Source organism: Tauraco erythrolophus, chromosome Z (genome assembly GCF_009769465.1).
Source record: "Tauraco erythrolophus isolate bTauEry1 chromosome Z, bTauEry1.pri, whole genome shotgun sequence".
Classification (NCBI taxonomy): domain Eukaryota; kingdom Metazoa; phylum Chordata; class Aves; order Musophagiformes; family Musophagidae; genus Tauraco; species Tauraco erythrolophus.
In genome coordinates this window covers 50,404,200-50,424,658 of record NC_141496.1, presented here as the reverse complement: position 1 = coordinate 50,424,658, position 20,459 = coordinate 50,404,200, and the positions used below count along the sequence as shown (strand labels likewise).

At 48.0% G+C, this 20,459-nt stretch overlaps 1 protein-coding gene across 2 annotated transcripts; it reads left to right on the top strand.

Annotated features, from left to right (window-relative positions):
* The first annotated feature begins 233 nt into the window (after positions 1 to 233).
* On the top strand, positions 234 to 17,278 carry TMOD1 (tropomodulin 1). Of its 2 annotated transcripts, XM_086628945.1 has the most exons (10): positions 234 to 353; positions 2,319 to 2,475; positions 6,185 to 6,304; positions 9,641 to 9,730; positions 10,228 to 10,358; positions 11,958 to 12,065; positions 13,634 to 13,777; positions 14,498 to 14,651; positions 16,329 to 16,380; positions 17,185 to 17,278. In XM_086628945.1, exons 1-10 carry the CDS (start codon positions 234 to 236, stop codon positions 17,276 to 17,278), a joined length of 1,170 nt encoding a protein of 389 aa, XP_086485071.1. The 2 variants fall into 2 exon arrangements, with proteins under 2 accessions (XP_086485071.1, XP_009978852.1); XM_009980550.2 differs by lacking the exon at positions 16,329 to 16,380 and having other exon boundaries at positions 14,498 to 14,642; positions 17,185 to 17,249.
* Positions 17,279 to 20,459: the final 3,181 nt, after the last annotated feature.

The window sequence follows — 20,459 nt, the reverse complement described above, 5'->3', positions numbered from 1 at the left end:
ACCATCGGCTGCTACTTGCATGTAGGATATGGACAGGGAACCCTGAGCAACCTGACCTGGCTTTGAAGTCAGCCATGCTTTACGCATAAATCTTTTGCGACTCTGTGGTATTCAGCATTCCCCGACCAGCCGGGCTGCAGTGTCAAGTTTCATATATTCAGTGTTAACGCTTTTTTTGGCTTGTTTCAGGTCCTGTTTTGGCATAACAGTGAGATTCACGAGACTCCGCCAAGATGTCTTACAGAAAAGAGCTAGAAAAATACCGAGACCTGGATGAAGACAAGATCCTTGGTGCTCTGACGGAGGAGGAGCTCAGGAAGTTAGAGAATGAACTGGAAGAGCTGGATCCTGATGTAAGTCACTTTTACACGAGATTTGCTAGGTGGTAAATCTCAGTAGCTGTGGGGGAATGGACTGCATTAGTGATCTGTATCTAAGTGGGATCCCTTTGCAGAGCCCGTGCTCAGTGTGAGGGTGGAAGAGACTGGCCGCAGATGGACAGAAGCAGTTTTGCCATCGCGTGCACGGGCTACACGTGGGACTTTGTTTCTGTGATATTCCCTTGCACTTGCCCCGGTGTGCACGCTCCGGTGTGACGCACGCTGTGATTTCCAGCACTGATATGAGCCAGTGCTGGCGCAGGGCAGTAAACCTGGGCAAACTGGATTTCTGTTTGTGATCAGGCCACCTTGGAGTGAATGTTTTGGTTTTTGTGGGTTGTTTGGGTGTCTTTTGGTAGTGAACTTCAAATGGTCTGTGTTTTCCTCCGTTTAGGCATAAATCCAAACCCTTGAGTCTTGCAAAATGGGACGGTTGCTTTTTAGCAACCTGCTAACATCAGTAGGAGCTGCGCATATGTGAACTCTGGACCTGCTGGTGCCAAGCAGTGAAAGCTTTTTGGAGGCAACGTTGTCCTGTGTCCCTAGCAGGGGATGTGCAGAGCCAACTGGCAGGCCTCTGGGTTACGGCAACATTAGATGATGAGGCTGGGCACTGCCAAGTGAGAAATTGTTCCTGCAACATGCAGTTAGTGTTTCGGGTTGAAATTATGGGCGGTGTAGATTGCATCATCAAGAGAGGTTTTAATTGCAAGAGAGGAAAATAATTAAGAGATGGCAGGCTAGCTCCTGGGATTAAGTGTATGGGCTGATGGGCTGGTTACAGCTGCCTCAGAAGACAGAGAGTCAGGCAGCGTTCTGCGAAAGATGCAGAAAGGTAAAATAATCACCAACGTCTGTCAGTATAGATGTAGCCTGAGTACAGAAGTTGAAGCATGAAGATGGCGCGGTCACCTTTCACAGCGTGAAGCCTGAGGAGGCAAGCTGTTTCCTATGCCCCCCTGCTTGTGCGTTAGCACAGTTCTCCTCCATTGCCCTCCAAGGTTACCAGAGTCTAATTGCTTCCTATTAGTCATTTTCCTTCCCAGGCTTTTCACCGATACAGATTTAAATTATAATGAATTACTTTTATTAGGCGGGCATGGAAAAAATCAGCATGTTGTTCAAAATCACCTTGGATGTCTTAAAAAGTAAATGTTGACTTCTATCCAGCAAAGCTTTAAAGAACATGCTTAGTGTCAAGTATGGGAATAGTCTTACTTACTGCATTAGGGCTGTTCTATATTTAAATATAAGCAGGTGCTTACGTGCCGTATGTGTCAGGCACAAAGCAACTTCCCGTGGTGGCTAATGTGACCAAATAACAAGGAGGCAGTTTGAAAAAGGGCTGAGGTCTGCAGGGGTTTTGTTCTGCAATGGAGCAACTTTCTCTGCGAGACCCTGCCTGTAGTTTTCTGGTGGATCAGGAAAGGCAGAAGAGACCACCATGGCCCTCCAGTCTGCTCTGTGAAAGACTATGGGGTTTCCCTGAACTGATTCCTGTTGGGGCACATGGGGTGTGCAGGCACTTGGACAGACACATAGAGGGAGGAGAAGAACGACTGAGAGTAGCAGCTTGGTTCTGGTGCTGCGGCTGTTGTGAAGAGGCAGCAGAAAGGTTGAGGGTGTGGGAAGAGGCTAGGAGGAGCAGGAGAGCCCCTGGAGAAAGGGCTGGAGCTGCTGTTGTAGTGAAACATCCACTCAGCAGCATGGAGATCTTGTGGTGGAGCCAGCATTTGAAACTGGCGAGGGGAAGGAGCATCACGTGTGGGAATCAGTGGGGTTGGATGGAGATAACCTTTGATGCAAGGAGACGCAAATTGTCCAACAATGTGGAAGAAAGACAGTGAGTGCTCTGAGGAAAGTGGAGAGGGGAGAGTGCTTGATGGGTGGGGATCGTGGCCTGCAGAGATAACCTGTGTTTCTCCCCTCCATACCTAGAATGCGTTGCTGCCGGCTGGGCTCAGGCAGCGGGATCAGACACAGAAACCACCAACTGGCCCATTCAAAAGGGAGGAACTCATGGCCCACCTAGAAAAGCAGGCGAAGGACGTTAAGGACAGAGAAGACTTGGTTCCTTTCACTGGTGAAAAGAGAGGTATGGTCATCCTTTGCCACGCTGAGTGCGTCGTGCTGAAAGCATAGTGGTGCACAGCAGAGGGTTGTCTCTGACCTGTGTTGCTAAGCACGACCTCATTTTGACACCATTGGGATGGTGGATCTGCTCTCTCTGCTATCTAGCTGCACCCCAGGCTGGCTAATAAACTGGAATGTGCCTAAGAGGTCCATGCGCTTGCTGATTTGGGTACTACCTGTGTGTTAAGTGATGGGCAGAGGCTGTGTAGCATGGTGCAGCCTCTTTCTGTCTCCCACTGCAGCTGTATCAAGCTCTGAGGAAGACATCAGCTTCTCCTCTCTTGTTCCTCCTCCGCCCTGTCCTCCTGTGAGCCCTGCAGGCTGTGCTCTGTCTTCCACCATTGCCTTTTATGCTCCGTCCCTACACTCTGAACTTCGTCTTGGCATAGAGAAACTCCACAGCTCCCCTCAGCCATGATGAACCCAACAGTTCCTGTCTAGTCTTCATCGCCTTTTGACAACCTCAGCCTCTGGTTGTGTCACAACGGCTGTTGCGTCTCGCTCAGTACCATAGTCGCCCTGCAGCAGATCTGGTTGTGGGCTGTTCATATTACTGGTTGCCCCATGTCAAAAGAGCATGAAAACGTGTGTATGTGAGCAATGTTTCGCAATTGAGGTCTTTCTCAAAGCTGCTTCGTTACTGATCCACGTGCCTCTCTGAGAAAGACTTTGTGTTAAATCTGCCCATTTAATAAAACTTAAGGCGATGTTTTTAGCAAAAAAAAAAAAACAACGCACCACTTCTCCTTGAAAGAAGTAAATGGAAAGAGTAAATTGAGTGCTATCAGGAAGAGTGGTTTAGCAGCTTCAAACGTACTCTGGCCCGGCGCTGGCTACCTGCCTGGCTAGCCCAGCAGATTATAGCAGTGCCCTGCAGGAGACGCAGGTATTTCAGGTGCTTTGAGTCTTCAGCTTCTGTTCTGAGATAATCATACTTCAGTCTGAGGTGATCTCAAACACATGAAGCATGTTTTCACTTCACGCTATTGAGTGAAGACACTGCTTACATTGACTGTGAGCCAGAGACGGTAAATTACATACTTACAGTTGTGGCAGTGCTGGAAATAAATCACCATGTTTGCACTTTGGAGGGTGATTTACTAGTTTGCCACGGGAGGTGCTCTCTCTGGCTGTGCTGCTATACAGAGTAGGAGTTTGTGTGTGCATGCGTGCTCTGGTATGATATATAATGCTGTGTTTGCATGCACCATTTAATTTAAAGTTCAAACCTGTAATAAAGCATGACTGAGGTAGGAAGCTCTCTAAAACGAAACCCCAGAAGTTTTGCTGACACTGAGATGTCAGAAGGAGTTACTGTGTGATGGCAGAATTAAGTTCACCATGCTTTTCCTGTTCCCTGCCGAACTGACCAGATGGTGCGTACAGTTTGTCCGCTGGGACAATGGCTCCAGGTCTCCACACCAAGCCAGCGCTGAGGGGGCCAGCCCTCCCCGGACATTTTGCTGTGGAGTACCCAGAAAGCGCCTGGCTGTGCAGGCACACATGACAGGCTGCCTATTTTTGCAAGAGCAGCTGTGCCCCAGGAGGCAGATTCCTGCTCTCTTTGTCAGGGCGGCAGCGCGCAGGCAGGAGACAGGCTGTTTTGCAGAAGGCTGTTTATAGCAGCCTCCATTTCGTACTCCTGGAGGAGCCCGGAGTGCAGTTGCTTCTTCCTTGACGCTAAATTTAGCCCCTTCTGTTTCTGCACATCCCTGAGCAGCAGGATCTTTGTTTCTCCCCTTTGGTGCTGCTGACTCTGGTTTCAGATAGGGGACAAAAATAGTCTTGGCTGGTGTGCCAGGCCGAGAGCTTTGCACTCGCTATCTCTCTGCAGTGATCCTGGACTGTTTCAGGGGAGGGGACTGCTCTGAAACACTCTGGGATCCCTCCTCCTCCTGTCACCGAAAATCTGGAGAGAAACTCTCTGACACGGTTTGCAGTGGTAGAAAGCGGCATTGCTTTATTGCGGCGCCAGGTGCACAGGGGACGTCTCCTCCTGGCACGGACACCTGGGCCCTGGACAGAAACTTCATTATACGCTACGAACGTGTTCACGTAGTCATTGTTACTCTCTTCAACAACTGGTTAATTTTCTCTCGCTTTACGTGTAAATCACTTGACATGCTCAGTTCTCTTCCTCTGCCCCTTTCTTTTGGGTCTGGGGTATGTTTAGGGCAGGTGGTCCATAAGTCAGTCGTCGTCGGAATTATCTTTTCCCCAAGTCACTACTGTGCACGTTCACAGTTCAGAAAAACATTATAACAAACTTTATACGTTCTCTGAGATGTTCCCTTCAAGGGCAGAGAGTTCTTTGATAATGAGTCTCCCTTCTAATCACTCCCAGCAGCTTCAGGGATGCTTATCATCTTATGTTCCTTAGGTATGTGCAAACCACCTACTAAACCCCTCATGAAATTCTTACACAAGGTTTAACCCCTTCATTGCTGGGTAACACTCCTTCCATCCTGCAGCCATGCTGGGTTTACCCGACAGGCTGCTCCCTGCCGCCGTGTGTTAAAACACCATGAGCTTCTTCCTTCTCTTTGGTGGCAGGTGTGGTCACGGGTAGGTGCCCTGTTGTGAAATCTCACACCTGGCCCTTTCAGAGAGACCTGCGCGTCTGCTGGCGGTGCGAGCAGTGAGGAACTGGGAGCAGCCATGCAGTGCCATGAACCCTATCCGCTGCCCCATGCCTCCCTGGGACGCAACCAGTTCTGGCAGAGAGGGGGTCGTGGCATGCCCGGAGATCATTCTGGGCAATGGGATGGGGGAGTGCTGGGGAGCCCCTTGCATTCAGAGCTGGGCTGGAGCCACCTTGCTCGCTGCGCAGCCCCGTGTCCATGTGGGCAGCCCCTGTTTGGAAAAGGCCACAAGCGAGTGGCTGGGATGGCGGCTTGGCGTTACCAGCTGTACCTGTTGCTTTGCACCTCTGACTTATAGGGAAAAGGCCCGTTCCTTGGCCTGTTGCTGATCCGGGAGATAGAGCACGAGGGTCTCTGTCTGGCATGCCCTCTGCTTCCCTTCCCGCTGTCCTCTGCACCAGGGCTGAGCCAGGCCAGCTGCCCCAGTCTGGCTCCTCCTCGCATTCCCAGTGCTCGCTGGACGACCGACTGCTCTCCCTGCCTGCTGCCAGACCCCCTCCACCACCTCCTTTCCACCCCATTTCAACTAATGTGCCATCTGCCCCACCACCATCCATGTGGAGTCAGCAGCAGGAGCTGCCTCAGTGGCAGGACCGATGCTGCACAGTGCTGGTTCATGGTCCATGTGAGCACTGGCAAACCTCCATCCCTTTCATGCAGCCTTTGGAGAAGTGAAGTCCCGCAGGGTCAGGCCGTGCATGACTTTCTGAGCACCGTGCATTGAACAGTAATCATCCTGTCATACAAATAACTGTTGGGATTTTGTAGACGCAGCCCTCTGCGCTAGTGGAAGAGTCCAGCTCCACAGTTGGAGGTGTCTGGCAGGTGCCTTCTGGCTCACATCGCAGCAGGGCTCGGATCGAGCTAACGGGAGGGGATTCAGTGTCTCCTCTGACTTTTCCCTAGGTCCTTGTGCCCGCTCTGTCCTTTCCACTCCGCAAATCTCACTGCACAGAAATGCATCTGCATGGCTAGTTGTGAAACAGGTGCTATGGCTATACTGAGAGTGACCTCACTTTGCATTTATAGGAAAAGCTTGGATCCCCAAGCAGAAGCCGATGGATCCTGTTTTGGAAAGTGTGACACTGGAGCCGGAACTGGAGGAAGCCCTTGCTAACGCCTCTGATGCGGAGCTCTGTGACATTGCTGGTAAAGCAGTTTCACGTGAATTGGGGGCTCAGGTTGTTCAACTGCTAGTTTCCTTTTGTTTGTTCTTCTGTGGGAGAGGAGCTATTGAGCTTTTTGCTGTTTATCTGAATGCTGTCAGTTTTGACAGGATTTTTTTCTTTGCTAAAAAAGAAGTGTATATTTAAGGTTACTCTCAGCCCATGTGATATAGTTAGGAGCATGAACCAAAGCTGAGGAGGGAGAAGAAGGACTTATCAAGGGAACAGAGTGCGCTGGTTGATCTGTCTCTGCCACTGGATCTTGCAAATTGCAGCCTGTCACCTTCAGGAGCACAGCTTTCTTCAAGCCAAACCTCTAGGATGCAATCAAGCAGACCCAGTGAGAATGTGGATTTCTTGTGCAATCTATCAAGGAGCTGTCAGGTTAGAACAGTCTTTCAATGGATGCTCAGGGCTGCGGTTTGTTAAAGAGCTTTTCCAACACCTTTTAAAGCTATGGATTTTTTGCGATTTGTGCAGTTGGTCAGTTTTGCGAGTGTTAGCTGAGGGGTGGGGATATTCGGCGTTAAAATGTTGGTGTGCTTCATGACGACCAAGAAGCAGGTTGGAATGCACAGTGAGCTGGAGGGGGGCACAGAGCGACGGCAGGTGCTGTTTGAGCCCCAGCAGCATGCTCTTCACCAGCTTAAACAGCCCCGTGCAAATTGAAGACAGGTGAGGTCCCTATCGGCGGGGTTTGCGCCTCCGTGATAGGTAAGTGCCAGCAGTGTCCCATTGCTGCTTTTCAGGCAGTGCTGTCTGTCTGAGTGGAAGCAACCCCTGCAAGCCTCATTGCACTGCCACTTTAGAGATGACAATATTGGTATCTTGCTGAAGCCAGTAGCACGGACCTATCTTTGTGACGGGGATAGGATATGCTTTGCGCAACAGAGCATGTGGACACCGCTTGGTCCTTTACTGAGCTCACATGTCCCCTGCTGGTCTGGCAGTCAATGGATATTTCAGTGCTACTGACTTCTTCCAGTTCTGTCTCCTTCAGACTTCCGTACTCCCTAGCAGTATCTTCCTTGCCTGAAGTATGTAAGACAGCGGGCAGAATAACCACACCAGCTAGACATCTTGTACGTAATAATATCATATTCTGACTTAGAAATGTGTTTCTGCATTAAGGTTTCCAACATACGTACCCTGGTCAAGCATGGCATCTCTGGGTTTTGCTTTTTTACTGTCCTCTTAGAGTCCTATCAAGCCCTATCCTATAAAATCTGCCTTTCCAAGCTCCAGATCTGCACAGCGATTGTTTTCACAGAGAAATGCTGTTCTGAGCAGCTTGTTCTGCAATTGTTGGGAGAATACACTTGAAGTGGCAGCAGGATAACTGATGTGATACAAGCTGTGCTGAAATCTCAATATTGACAGTGACAGTGTTGCTCTTCCGAGTTTGCAAAGGCTGTGAAGCAGCTCCTACCTGTTTAGCAGGGCTCGTCATCAGCCATGGTCTATTGGATCACTTCCTTGGCAAGGCCTGTAGGTTAGCTATTGTGGGTGGCTCCCAACAAGTCCTGGAAGGGCTCCTGTGCCTTTGGCACAGCTGTGCCTCTCCTGTGCACAGCTGAGAGAGGCAGAAATGGGATGCCTTCGTTCTGCTTGAGTTCCTTTGGGTAATACACATTAAGCAGTAGACTTAGAAACAGCGGGCCCCTCTCATCTGCCAGCACTAACTCTAACCCCAAAACACCACATGCGGTCGTAACAGGAGATCCTTCCCTCTGTCTGCAGTCCAGATATTCACAGTCCTAGGTGGTGGAGAGATCTCGTTGTCAAAGTAAGCTGTGTTTGAGGTGTATGTGTGTCCCCAAAATCCTGAGTGTGCAAATTACTTTTCCGAGCTGTGTTGCACTCCTGAAAATTTCAGATGTGAGCACACGACAGAGAAAAGGGCCAGCTAAAATACAAACAAGCAAACTCAAAATGCCCAACCCCACTCAGACTTTCAGATGGAGAGTGCTTGGCTCTGTGCAGTCCAACCAGGGATGTGCTGGGGGAGTGTGTGGAGAAGTGGATGGTGGTGTTCGGTGACACCCTTTGCTGCAGGCTGTCCTGCCTGTGAAACCCACCTGGAGTCATGGTCAGCTGTCACCATAAGATGCCATTCATGTGATGGGCCTCAGGGATAGCCTTCTTCTCCTGCAACTCCCAGCCCTTCTTGGCCAAAGCACCAAGCAAATGGTGATGGCCTAATGCCAACCAAGCATAAGAGGAGCAGCTTGTGGGAAAGTGGCTTTGTGGTGGCATGCTTGAGTTTTAGGGAAAGATGTGTTCTTTATTTATTGTAACCACTGTGCCCATCTGGAGATCAAGATTTGTTCAAATATGTCTGTTTATAACAAGTACTCATGTGTCTGCATTTTTCTGTAGAAAGGCATATAGTCATTTTTAAAAAGAAAATAATTTGATTAAAAAATCAGTTTATTTTCAAACATGAACTTTCTGTGAGTAGCAGGGTTATTTTTATAAACATAGTCTTTGCCCAAATGTTTCTAAGCCATTGGCTTCCCAGTGCTTATTTGCAGCTGGCAGGAATGTCAGCAGATTCCCCTGAGCACGTTTCAACGTGCATTTGCATATTGGTTTTGCAGTCATGAGCCTGAGATTGGCAGAAGTTTGACTTTTGGGCTCTTACAGTCTGTGAATTTTGTTCATATTTTCACTGTCTGCATTTCGACCAAGCCAGGAGAGCCTTAGCTTCTCACAGTGTCAACTTCCAAGCACACCACCTCCACCACCACCCCTGCTTGTTGTGGAGTAAAAACTTCGTGTGCGTTGCCACGCTTCAGGTGACAGTCACCTCATACGTTGCTGCCTGAGGGGTCGGTTTGGTTCTGCATTGGCACAGCTCATCTCAAAAACCGGCCTCTCACGGTGTGTGGTACGCGCCCAGGTGAGCAAGGGTGATGAGGATGTGAAGGCTCCTGCTGGAATGGACCCCTTAGACTAAATCCTACCAATGGCGGGTTTTTTTGTGTTTTATTGTCTTCCCCTCCCTATTTCTGTGTGATGCTGAATCAAGTCAGCTACTGGGAAGCCTCGGCTGGTTGTTTGTTGTCTGCAAGATGATGTTCCTCTTCTCCTGTGATTCTTGGGGTGTTGGAATAAACAAGGGAGCACATCTGAGCACTCTTGTGTATTTATGACAGCCGAAGGGCTTGACCCCACCTTTGTATGTTGTTCTGTGCTGGCACAGGGAAAGGTAACATGCTATGGACCCCTGTCCAAGGCAGCATGGCATGTATGCATCTTCTCCTGGCTTTGGAGCCTGCAGTAACTCAAGTCCTGTTCTCCTTTTCTTTTCCTGTAGCCATCCTTGGCATGCACACCTTGATGAGTAACCAGCAGTACTATGAGGCACTGGGGAGCAGCACCATCGTTAACAAAGAAGGGCTCAACAGTAAGTGATTTAGAGAGTTAGCAGGCTGCAGTGTTTGGCTTTGAAGCTACTAGCAGAGGCAAAGTGGAAACTATTTTTGGGCTGAAGGTTGAAGCTGTGCCTATCAGAGCAGACTGTGATTGCTGGGTCCACCTCTGGTGCATCCTTGCCCTGTGCAAGCCAATGCAGTCTCAGCCACCGCCTGGCACCGTCTGGGAGCTAGCACAGCCCAGGGAATGGCCCCACGCAGCCAGCCTGCCCTCCATCATTCAGTTTTGGACCCTGAGAGCGCGTATCAGCAGGCACCAGCTGTCCTGTGCTGGTTGGCCCTGCTGCTGGAAACACGTGAGCATAGATGGAGCTGCCGAGTGCTTGTTGGGTCTTTCGTCTTGCATCTGTTTGTCAGGTCATGCTTCCCTCTCCCAACACTGCTTCTGGAAGAGGAGAAACACACCCAAAGAGAACATGTTGCGGCACAGGGTGCTTTCAGTTTCACGTGTCTTGCCATTCACTTGCAGGTGTGATTAAGCCCACAAAGTACAAACCAGTTCCTGATGAGGAACCAAACTCTACGGATGTGGAGGAAACTCTGAAACGAATACAAAGCAATGATCCTGACCTTGAGGAAGTCAACCTTAACAATATTATGGTATTTGCTCTTTTCTACTCTCCTCTTTTAGTAACAGGACCAAACATGTGACACGCAGAAGGCAGAGACAAAGCCTGTTTTGCTGCGCAGAGTAATACCGTAACACTGCATGTAGCCAGACAAGAGACACCAGTGCTTCCCTTCTCTGTTTTGGGCAACAGGGGTTGTCACCTGCTGTGGGACAACAGTGTGGGGTTGGTAGCAGGAGGACTTCTGTAGATGCCTGGAAGAGTGGAGCTGTGTTGAGGGTAGTTTGGAGATCTGTCTCCAGCCTGTCTGGTTAAAGGCATTCTAGGCTGATTTAACGGTTTAGTGTGGCATGTTCGGTGGAGGGCTGTTTATGTAAGATAAAATGATGGGAGGAAAAAGGCTTCATAATCCTGACATTTTCCAGGAAAATATGAAGAAACCTCCCTCCTTGCAGGTAGCCCTGTCTGTCTCCCACCCACCCCTTCTGTGGGACTCCTTGACTTCTTGTAGAAAGCAAATCAAGATACAGCGCCACTTCTTATGTTGCCTCTGGGACACACACACATACTAAAAAATAGTTTCCATCTCTCCTCCCTGACTCCAGGACCGCCATCGCATGGGGTCTGTTGAATCGTGACACAGTTAAATAGCAAGAACGTCGTTAACTGCACGCAGACTTTAAAAACACTTGTGCCATGCCACCTGCAGCTTTCTATAATAAAAAGATTTTTACTTTTATGTATGTGATTCTGGCTAGTGACCCTGAACGTCCCTTGAGGACACTAGGCTGAGAATCTGGCAGGCAGGCACTTTTTTTTGTGTGTAGGACTCATGACTTTGGGACATGATTTGGAGAACTGGGGAGTGGCAGTGGAGATGGTATGCTGCTGAGCGCTGTGTTATGGCTCTGCAGATGACCTTGGCTGTAGATGATTCCACATGGTGGCATCCAAATGGTGTGGCAGGAGGTCCAAGCTGAAGATACCACCTAAAATTTTTGACAGTTAAAAATTTTTGCGTCTGAAAGGGGTATCTAAAGTGCTCGAGAGTGAAAAATATTCATTTTGTAGGAACTCAAAATAAGCAGCATGGATTTATTTTCTGAGCTGAGACCTTGCATGGCAAATGTTAGCCTGAAAGATGTCATATAAAGCAGCCAGAAGTGTCTGTGGTTTGTACTAGTAGGAGATCATTTCAAGTCTTTCTGGATCAGGCCCCGTAGGTGGACATTTTCCTGAACATGACATGAATGTTGCTCAGTGCTGTCATTTGCATTAAAAAGAGCAGGAGCAGTGCTTTGTAGGCTCATGGATCCTAGTTACATACATCCCCATAATGCCTGCGTTCATAAGTAGCTGAGTTTCTGGGCAATTAAATTAAACAGCAGAGATGTAGCTTCCAATCAAGGCAGTGAGCTATCAGCAGAGTGGGAAATAGGATGAAGACATTGCCACACACCTGATTAGAGCAGGAGAACTTGTAAAAACATTTATCGCCCCCCTTCCTAAATTACTCCAGTGCACTTGGTGATTTGACCTTGATAACAGATTTAAAGTATTGTTTAAATGTATTACATATTCCTTCATACGGATGATGGCCTAACAGGTTTTCTGCATTTCTTTTTCACAGAATATTCCCATACCAACTTTAAAAGCTTTCGCGGAAGCGCTGAAAAATAACACCTATGTGAAGAAGTTCAGTATAGTTGGGACACGGAGCAATGATCCTGTTGCTTTCGTAAGTACGGTCGGCTCATGGTCATAACGTTGTGACAGGAGCTGTTCTCAGGCAAGGTATTTTTGGAGTTACCAACTGACTGCTTTTGCACCTTACGTCATGCCTGGCATGTTCTGCACCTCTGGCGTTTGGTGCAGGTGCTTCAGTTCCAGGAGCGTGAGTGAAAGCCAGCGACAGACAGGCTTCGGTACCTCCGCTTCCTGTTTCAGCTGCAGAAATTTCAGGACACGGTCCTTCAATCCCATTTGGTCTCATATTCATCCTCAAGGATCTCCTGGAAAAGGAGGAGACAAGAACTGGCTTCTTAGTGGCATTTTGTAAAAGCAGTTTGTCTCTCTTGATTTATCCTACAGCAGGGCCGCCCCATTTGTTTCTGTTGGTGCAAAGCCATGTGCTGCTGTGTGCACACCTGTCCTTCCCCTTGCACATGGCTGCTCCAGCTCTTTCCTGTATTCCTTTGTGCAGAGCTGTGCAGAAGCAGGACGCCGCATTTCTTATACGTGGCCTCTGTGAATGACAAAGGGTCTTTCTGGCTGCTGTGAGTGGTCCTAAATATCGGTGGGGATGCAGAAAAGTGCTGAGCTGTTCTGCCTGGCCCATGTGCTACCTTCCAGGCTGCGTCCTTGCACACTTTTCCAGCACCGCTGCAAACAGTTTTTGTTCTTCTTCACCCAGGCCATCCCTGCCTACCTCCATGCACACGTGTCCACCAGTTTCCTGTTAGAAAAAAACTTATTTTTGGAGCATGTGTACAGCCCTTACATTATTTCAGGCACTCTGGACTGGAGAAGAAGCCTGTGGAGGCAGCACTGGCCCTGTTTGAGGGCCCGTGGGTCACTGTGCAGAGCTAAGGGAGCTCTGGAGCTGTGCTGTGTGAGTGGGTGCAGGTCAACCCTGCTGCGTGGACATCACTTTCTGGTCCTTCTGTTTCATGGCGTAGATGGGTCCTCCCATGCATCTTATGAAATGAGATCATCAGATCAAGTTGGGGGGGAGTTGGGGGTGTGCCAGCCCACCTCTGGTCTTACTCGCTGAGGGAAGCAAAAGTGATTAATATGGTTGCGATGCTGCTTGGGAGGATGTCTTGGACATGGGGAGTCCCTTGTTGTTCAAGACAGGTGCTCCTCTCTCTGCCTGCTGTGGTAGGAAGCATCTCAGCCCCACACAGAAGGAGCAGTGCAGGCAAGGAACTGATCAGGCAGGAGGCAGGGCTGATGCTGGCCAGCATCCCTGCTCATCACCATGCTGGCTTTAGGAGAAGGACAGATGAAGCTGTCACGGGGTAGCTGCAGGTGTGGAAGGTCGCCTTTTAGGGTGGCCCTAAGGGTTTCTCCATATGAGATTTTGCTGCAGCCTCCAACATCCTCACGTTCAAGAATCCCCCTGCAACAGTGGAGAACCCCCTTCACTGGCACAGACCTCACCCATCTGGTGTCACAGAAACCGCTCGGCACACGGGGTCCTCCCAGTGTCCTCCAGAGGCGAGGGGAGTTGAACCCCTGCTGCTGCGGAGTGCTCTGCCCCTGCCTCTCTGACTGCCAGCTCTTCCCACCCACCTCTGCCCACAGGCACTGGCAGAAATGCTGAAGGTCAACAACACGCTGAAGAGCCTGAATGTGGAATCAAACTTCATTTCTGGGTTGGGGATCCTGGCTGTTGTCGAAGCACTCCAGGGCAACACATCACTCATAGAGCTGCGCATCGACAACCAGGTAAAGCGTGCGGGAGCGGGAGCTCTGATCAAGTGAACGTGTCCTGTTTGTGGGAAATGGAGCAGCTGGTCAAGGCAGAGGGTGGCAGCCTGCTGCAACTGCCAGATAGCTTTGGAGAGGTTTCAGCCCCTTGTTTCTGCTGCAGTTCCTGGGCATTATCTGCTCCCACTTGCAGTAATTAACAGAGGCTGTGACAGTGGAGAGCGGTGATGCACCTGCCCAGTATCATGCCTTGCTCCGAGTTCTTGAGAGGACTTAAATAATTATGTCTATTTAGTAAAACTGAAATTTTTGCTACAATGCGAGAGAAAGAGGAGGACAGCTCCAGAGTGGGCAGTGGTACAGATGCCATGGCAAATTTCGCTCCTCTGAAAATCCAGGGGGGGTGGTAGTGAAGCAGCTGCTCCCCTGAGCAGTAGGGGAGCTCAGGGACAGGTGACTGGGAGTTCAAAATCCTAGTTTCTCCAGAGGTATCTTAGCTGCAGATCTGTCCAAGACATAAAGTCTTTGGGCAAGAGGACTTGTGGGAGTGTCTGCTGGAGGAGTGGGAGCCACTCGGTTGTACCAGGAACAGACTAGTGGTTTGTTTCACCAGCTCCAAGTCAGAAATGCCCAATGGATCAACAGGTCCAAAGGAGGGAAGGCGTGGAAATGGCAGATCTAAGTGCTCACTCTGAATCACCTTCTGACCTGACCAGCTTGCTTTTTTGTTTTCAAAAGAGCCAGCCCTTGGGCAACAAAGTAGAAATGGAAATTGCAGACATGTTGGAAAAAAACACCTCCCTGCTGAAGTTCGGGTACCACTTCACTCAGCAAGGTCCGCGGCTCCGCGCCTCCAATGCCATGATGAATAACAACGACCTAGGTGAGTTGGGCTCACTGCAAGCCAGGAAGCATGGAAAGGTCCTGTGGGCAATTCGTCATGGGAGAAGGGCAGAACTGCTCACTCAAAGGCTCTGGGGGATGTGCTTGAATTAGAAACCACCTCTTGAAGGGCCTGATGATGCCTTGCCCCTCAAGGAGGAAGGCAGCCTTCACTGACTGGTTGCCTGATGCAGCTGTCGTTGGCCAGGCAATGGCTTGTGCTCCAAACTGAGGCACCAAGCAGCTAAAACTCCCAGAACAGTCAGCATTTTTGGCAGTAGCAGTGGGTCTTGTTGGGAAGGAGCGAGAGCTGCTAACGTGCTTCGATACGGTGCGTGATACAGCATATGGCACACGGGTCGTGAGCTGCCAGCACTTGTGATTCCTGCCAACTGCTTGTCTTCCTTCAGCTTCGTTCCCACTTTAACAAGGAGATGAAAAGTAGTAGAGTTGAACTTTGACGGCAGTGGGACTTGGCCCATCCCCTTCAGCAAAACAAATTGGAAGTGTTTCTAGAGAGAGGTGGGAAGCCACGTGGCTTCGAGTTATCTTTATACCCTCAGTGAAGTGATCAGAAGTGCTTGTGAAGCAAAACGTGCGCAAGTCTGCAAACTGCTGTTGCAGCCAATGCATGCGGCAGAGGCTTTCCATTGCTTGGCTACAAGCTGCTGTAGAGCACTGGAAATCAGTCCAGCAGAGCAGTATTGAATGCAGCCCACGTACCAGCCACGCTGTACTCAGCGGCTCCTAACTGCATAGGCAGGGCGGTTACAAACTGACAGCACCAAACTCCTCCTAAGCAGCGGCAGACAGTATATCCAGGAGGAATAAGCAAAAGTTTCCAGATTGTCATTTTTCTACATTAGGAAGAACCCCCTTACCGGGAGGGTGGGGGTTGGCAAGACTCAGAGGGACAGAGCCAGGACCTGCCCTGACCCAGTGTGCTCGGCAGAGCCCTGCTGTGAGCTGGAGGTTGGGCTGGAGGCGCCCAGGGACACTTGCCCCACCATTAGCACTGCTGGGTTCTGCCAGACACATCTAGAAAGCAAGGGCTAACAGGCAAGGTCTGAAGAAAGACCTAACATATAAATGCCAGCTGTAAAGAAATGGTGGAAAACTGGAACCATATATTTTCATCTGCATATGGTTCACCACAGACAGGGTCTTCTGTCCCTTCGTGAATCAACTTCAGGTTTAAAAGCCACAGAAAAACAGCTTTAAGTGGTTGCCATGTTTAGACAGATGATAAATATGTCGTGTTTTAAATAAATAAATAAAATTTTAAAAAATCAATCTTGTTTCAGCCAGTACTGTGCTCCTAGGAAGCACAGCCAAGTATAGAGGTATGTGACAGTTCTTGTGGGACCACACAGAATAGTCGGTACTACGGTTCACTGTGTATTTATTCTGCTTGCGGCGGCATTCCTGGTCACTAGAGAGCTGCAGCAGGAAGGGCTTGCGTTTTCTGTCCTTGGGAACAGAGCAAGATTTTTAATGACCACGCAGCACCTGGCATTCAAAGTAATCAGCTGGCAGATTTGAATCTAGCATTTCAATTGTTCCTGCTGTTACGGGGAGGAATTCACAACGTGCCTTCCACATAACAGTTGTGCATTTTGCCTCTTTGACCGTTACGATCTGCATTTTTTGTCTGATTTGGTTCTTGTTTGCAGCTCGTATTCATCAGTCTGGTGGTCTCTGGCAATAGCGCCTCAGCTCTACACCTGGACAAAGTATAAGTATAGAAAAAATTTATTTTCCTCCTTGTCAGCAATAGCTCTCTGCTTGTGCTCTGCTCCAGTGCTCTTGCCTACCATCACCCGATGCTACCAGAACTTGGTTTTGGTCCTATAGCTTCTGTTCTCTAAGGTGCTCTATACGAACCAACTATGAAGGCTTTTACATTCATCCTCATGAGCTAACTTCTGCATCCTCTTTATACTTTTTTTCCCCCTTTTTTCCTCGTGCACATTTCTTGAAAAGTCATGAGTGTAGCTGTCAGACCTGTAAATCAACTTGAAGAGTAGATATGAGACTGTTTTGACCATGTTAACCATGATCAAAGGGCCGGAGGCTAAAGGCTTAAGATAAAAAATGAGAGCATTTATTTATTTATTTATTTATTTTTTACTTTTCATTGTATTTGAAAGAGCAATTGAGGAAAACTAGCAAAGGAAAAACTGTGGCATCCATCTCCTGCTGTCTTCACATCAGTCAGCATCATTACGATGCTTTGGCCAAAGTCAGATTACAAAGACAAACAGTGTGAAATATAATTGACTGTAGAATAAGGGAGGTAAGGCTGAAAGTAGCTTCTGATCTTAAAAAATTCAGAGGGAGAGAAACCTTATCTTATCTTCCTTGATTTTAAACTGCATAAGACTGTGCCTGCTGCTTAGAGCAGGAATCCAGAAGCTGATGCTATCCTGTTTCTTTCCTGGCAGAAAGTATGTTTCTCAGCTCCTTTCCACAGCGGGTAAGCCAAGCCTGCCATCCACATCTTCCCACTGCCATGACTGACTCCTCTTTCTCTTCTTTTTCAGTGAGGAAGAGAAGACTTGCAGAGTTGAATGGGCCTTTTTTTCCCAAGTGCAGAACTGGAGTGTAGTTCCTGCCTATGGAGGTCATTCCCGGTGATCTGTCCTGCACTGTGGAAATCTAAAGGCGATAAGTGCCTTGACAGAGTATTTGTGGTGCCTCGGTTCTGTTTTATGCACTAACAGTTTAAATTAACTAGTGGCTGTAGTTGAAGATTTTATCCAGTAGGACTGTTGATGTTTTCTGTAGAATTGGAAACTATTCAAGCCAGTAACGACCTGCCAATTTTAGGCAATCTCAGTTTAGAGCACATCCCAGTGTAAAAGTGACTCTTAATTAACACTGGGAACTGATTTTTCCATAAACTTCCTGTGTAGTGTATCATGCAGTTAGGATGTGGTATGCATGAGTGAAAGATACAACTGTTCCACACAAATTAGAGAAGTATTAAAAAAATACTTTATTTTTTTTCTCCAAATCAATCTCAAGTAACTATAGAGGAGCAACTAGTTTAACGAGCACTTCTACCACCTGGAAACATGGCTAATTTCAAGAATTGTGAATTACAATTTTTTACCGACATTTGCTGAGTCAGTTAGTTGGAGATGCTGTTTCAAATGCATCCCTGTGTTTCTTAGAAGAAATTAATCTCCACCTCCTGATTAAATGGAATTTAAGGCCACCAATTGTAAAACAGTCTCAAAAACTGAGCGGTTTAGGATGGGTTAATATCCTTCTATCCTACATATGTCTGAAGAAAACAATCACCTATGATGCAAATTCTGACCCCACAGAGATGACCAAACTAATCAGCAAACCAGAACCCTCTCTTCTAATCGCCACTCCCTTCAGTTTCCTAACACTAAAAGCGTGTGTCCAGATGGTCACTGGAAACGAGCCAAATTATGTCTTTTCACCATTTTGTCTAGATGACCATGTCCATTAATTAAATTTTGTTCTGCTAGGGATTCCTGTCCCTAATGCCTGCAAAAATGCAATGACACACGCTGTGCCCTAGAAAAGCAGTTGAGGGAAATACCCCAACTCTGAACTTACACTGCATCCAGTCTGACAGCTTTTTGTCAGGCAGTCTACACCAATCATCGAGCCTGGGAGGAATTCCCCACAGGCTTACGTAGTTCCCAGACAGTGGATTGAACCCAGCACTATCCCATGCAAAACTCCCGCTATTAAAGTGGGTGAGATCCTGCTCGGTAGGAAAAGTCTCCTGGCATTGCCGTAGTGAAGCCTTGCTCTTGGTCTGATGACAACGTGTCCTAGAAAATGTTCCCGCTTGATAGAAATCTGCATCTGTTCAGAGTGAAGTTTTGCAGCCTTTTACACATGTTCCAGCAAAAGTCCCACAGATTCCTTCAGAGCTTGTGCTCAAGTACCACTCGTGATTTAGCTCTGACCAACAAAGCAGAGAAACACTATACTTTCAGCAATGTGGGAAACGTATTTGTTGCTCTTCAAATCTTAATAAATGTGCCAGTGGTGTCAAATAAAATGCTTCACTATAGCTTCTTCCCCCAACTCTGCAAGTTCCATATCAGAAAATGAAAAGAATACAGAAGAGAAATCCTTGAAAACTTATTGAAAAAAACCCCAAACCAACCAGCTGGCAGACAGCCCCTTTCCTCCATGTGCACTGCAAAGACTTTGAAATGGTCAACTAAATTATCAAGCCAGAGCCACAGTTCTGGCTGAGCCATCCACTCAGACTTGCATGGTACAGGCTCAGCTCTTCCATTGGCTTCAGAAGAATATAAACAAATCTAATCCTGGGAAATCCTGATGGCGCTAAGAAACCCAGACATGCAAAGAGATGCATCTGTACAGCCACTACAATGGACACACAACAATATTTTTTCCTGAATGAAAAAAAAATAACCTACACAAAAAAAAAAGCAAGAACCTAGTCCCATGTTTCACTGTACCAGCATCCAAATTAACCATGCAGCCCAAAGGTACATTAAGTTGGCAGGATCACTCCAGGTTCCTCAGCTGATCCTTACAGCTGCTTTGCTGAAAGATGCATGTGAGAGCAGAGTGCTGTGCAGTAGACAGTCTGTGCTGAGAGGCATCAGGCTTTGTGGTGAAAGGCATCGAGCTGTGCAGCGATGGAGCTACAAAACGGTGATATTTAGAAGCAAATGGATCACTCTTTGTCCCACCAGCTGTCCAGGAAAAGGGGAAAAAGCCACCAGCTGACTGCAGCATCTTAAGTTAAGCAATCCTGCTTAACTGTCACGTCTCCTGGAGCTAATGTGCCTTCTCTCAGGCATTACGACTGAAATGCCTGAATCCCAGCACACAGCATTTCACGTGGCAAGTCCTCGTTTGTATTAATCTTACAAAACTAATCCAGAAGCCAGGATATAGAAGCTGCTTATGGGCTAACTTGCAAGAGGGGGGCTAAGGATGACTCTTCCCCCCTCCTCCCCTCCTGGCAGCAGAGGAAACCTGTACATCTCAAACCATTCTCCTCTCTTGCCTTAGTGCAGCAAGGACCAGAAGAGGCCCCATGGCTCCCCTCTGTCTTTGAGGTAGAATCTCCAGCTGCCAGGAGCTCTCAGCAGAATTGTGCCTTGTAGCCAGGTCTACCATGTGGCAGACAGCTACCTAGGTTTCAGCATTTACCTCTGCAGAATTGAGCACCTCCAACATACAGATGAAGTATATTTGTGCAGTATTTAAAAAAATACGATGGAAGCACTAAAGGTTATTGTATCATCATAGTTTCAGAAGTTTACATATAAAATATAGTTGTTGCCATTCTGCACTGATAAGTGATGCAGAAACAGCCTTCAAATAGATTACAGTGTTCCAAACTTGCCAATAGACTGAATTATAAAAGCGTGTTCCTTTTAGCCTAATACATGAAGAAAAGAGAGGGCACAATATGCAAGTTGGGGAACTCCCATCAGTGCTCTAGACCAGGGCTGCAAGTTTTTCCACAACAAACATGCAGAGCTTGCATGTTTTTCCACAAGTATTCCAGTTCTCAAAAGCACAGAGGTTAACTGGCCAGCAAAGCTTGGGAGGCATGGATACTGCTTCGACTTCTGCTGAAGATGTCTACTGATGGGAATTTTCCAGTTTCTGGTCCAGTGTGGACTGTGCAGATTTACTATTAAATACCATCCTAGAAAGATTCCCAAAGGAGACATTCAAAAGTTTCAGAGATTTGCTTCAGGAAAGGAACGGTCACAAGACACTTGCTGAACCGTTGATTTCACAGTAGCAGTACTGGAAGTAAGAAGAAATGCTTGCCATG

Bases quoted from the DNA above. Each gene is read 5' to 3' on its own strand.
- TMOD1 (XM_086628945.1), top strand. From the start codon at position 234: ATGTCTTACAGAAAAGAGCTAGAAAAATACCGAGACCTGGATGAAGAC. The intron at 2,476-6,184 runs GTATGGTCATCC...TTGCATTTATAG, and splicing joins TTTCACTGGTGAAAAGAGAG to GAAAAGCTTGGATCCCCAAG. The intron at 14,652-16,328 runs GCTCACTGCAAG...CGTATTCATCAG, and splicing joins CAACGACCTAGGTGAGTTGG to TCTGGTGGTCTCTGGCAATA.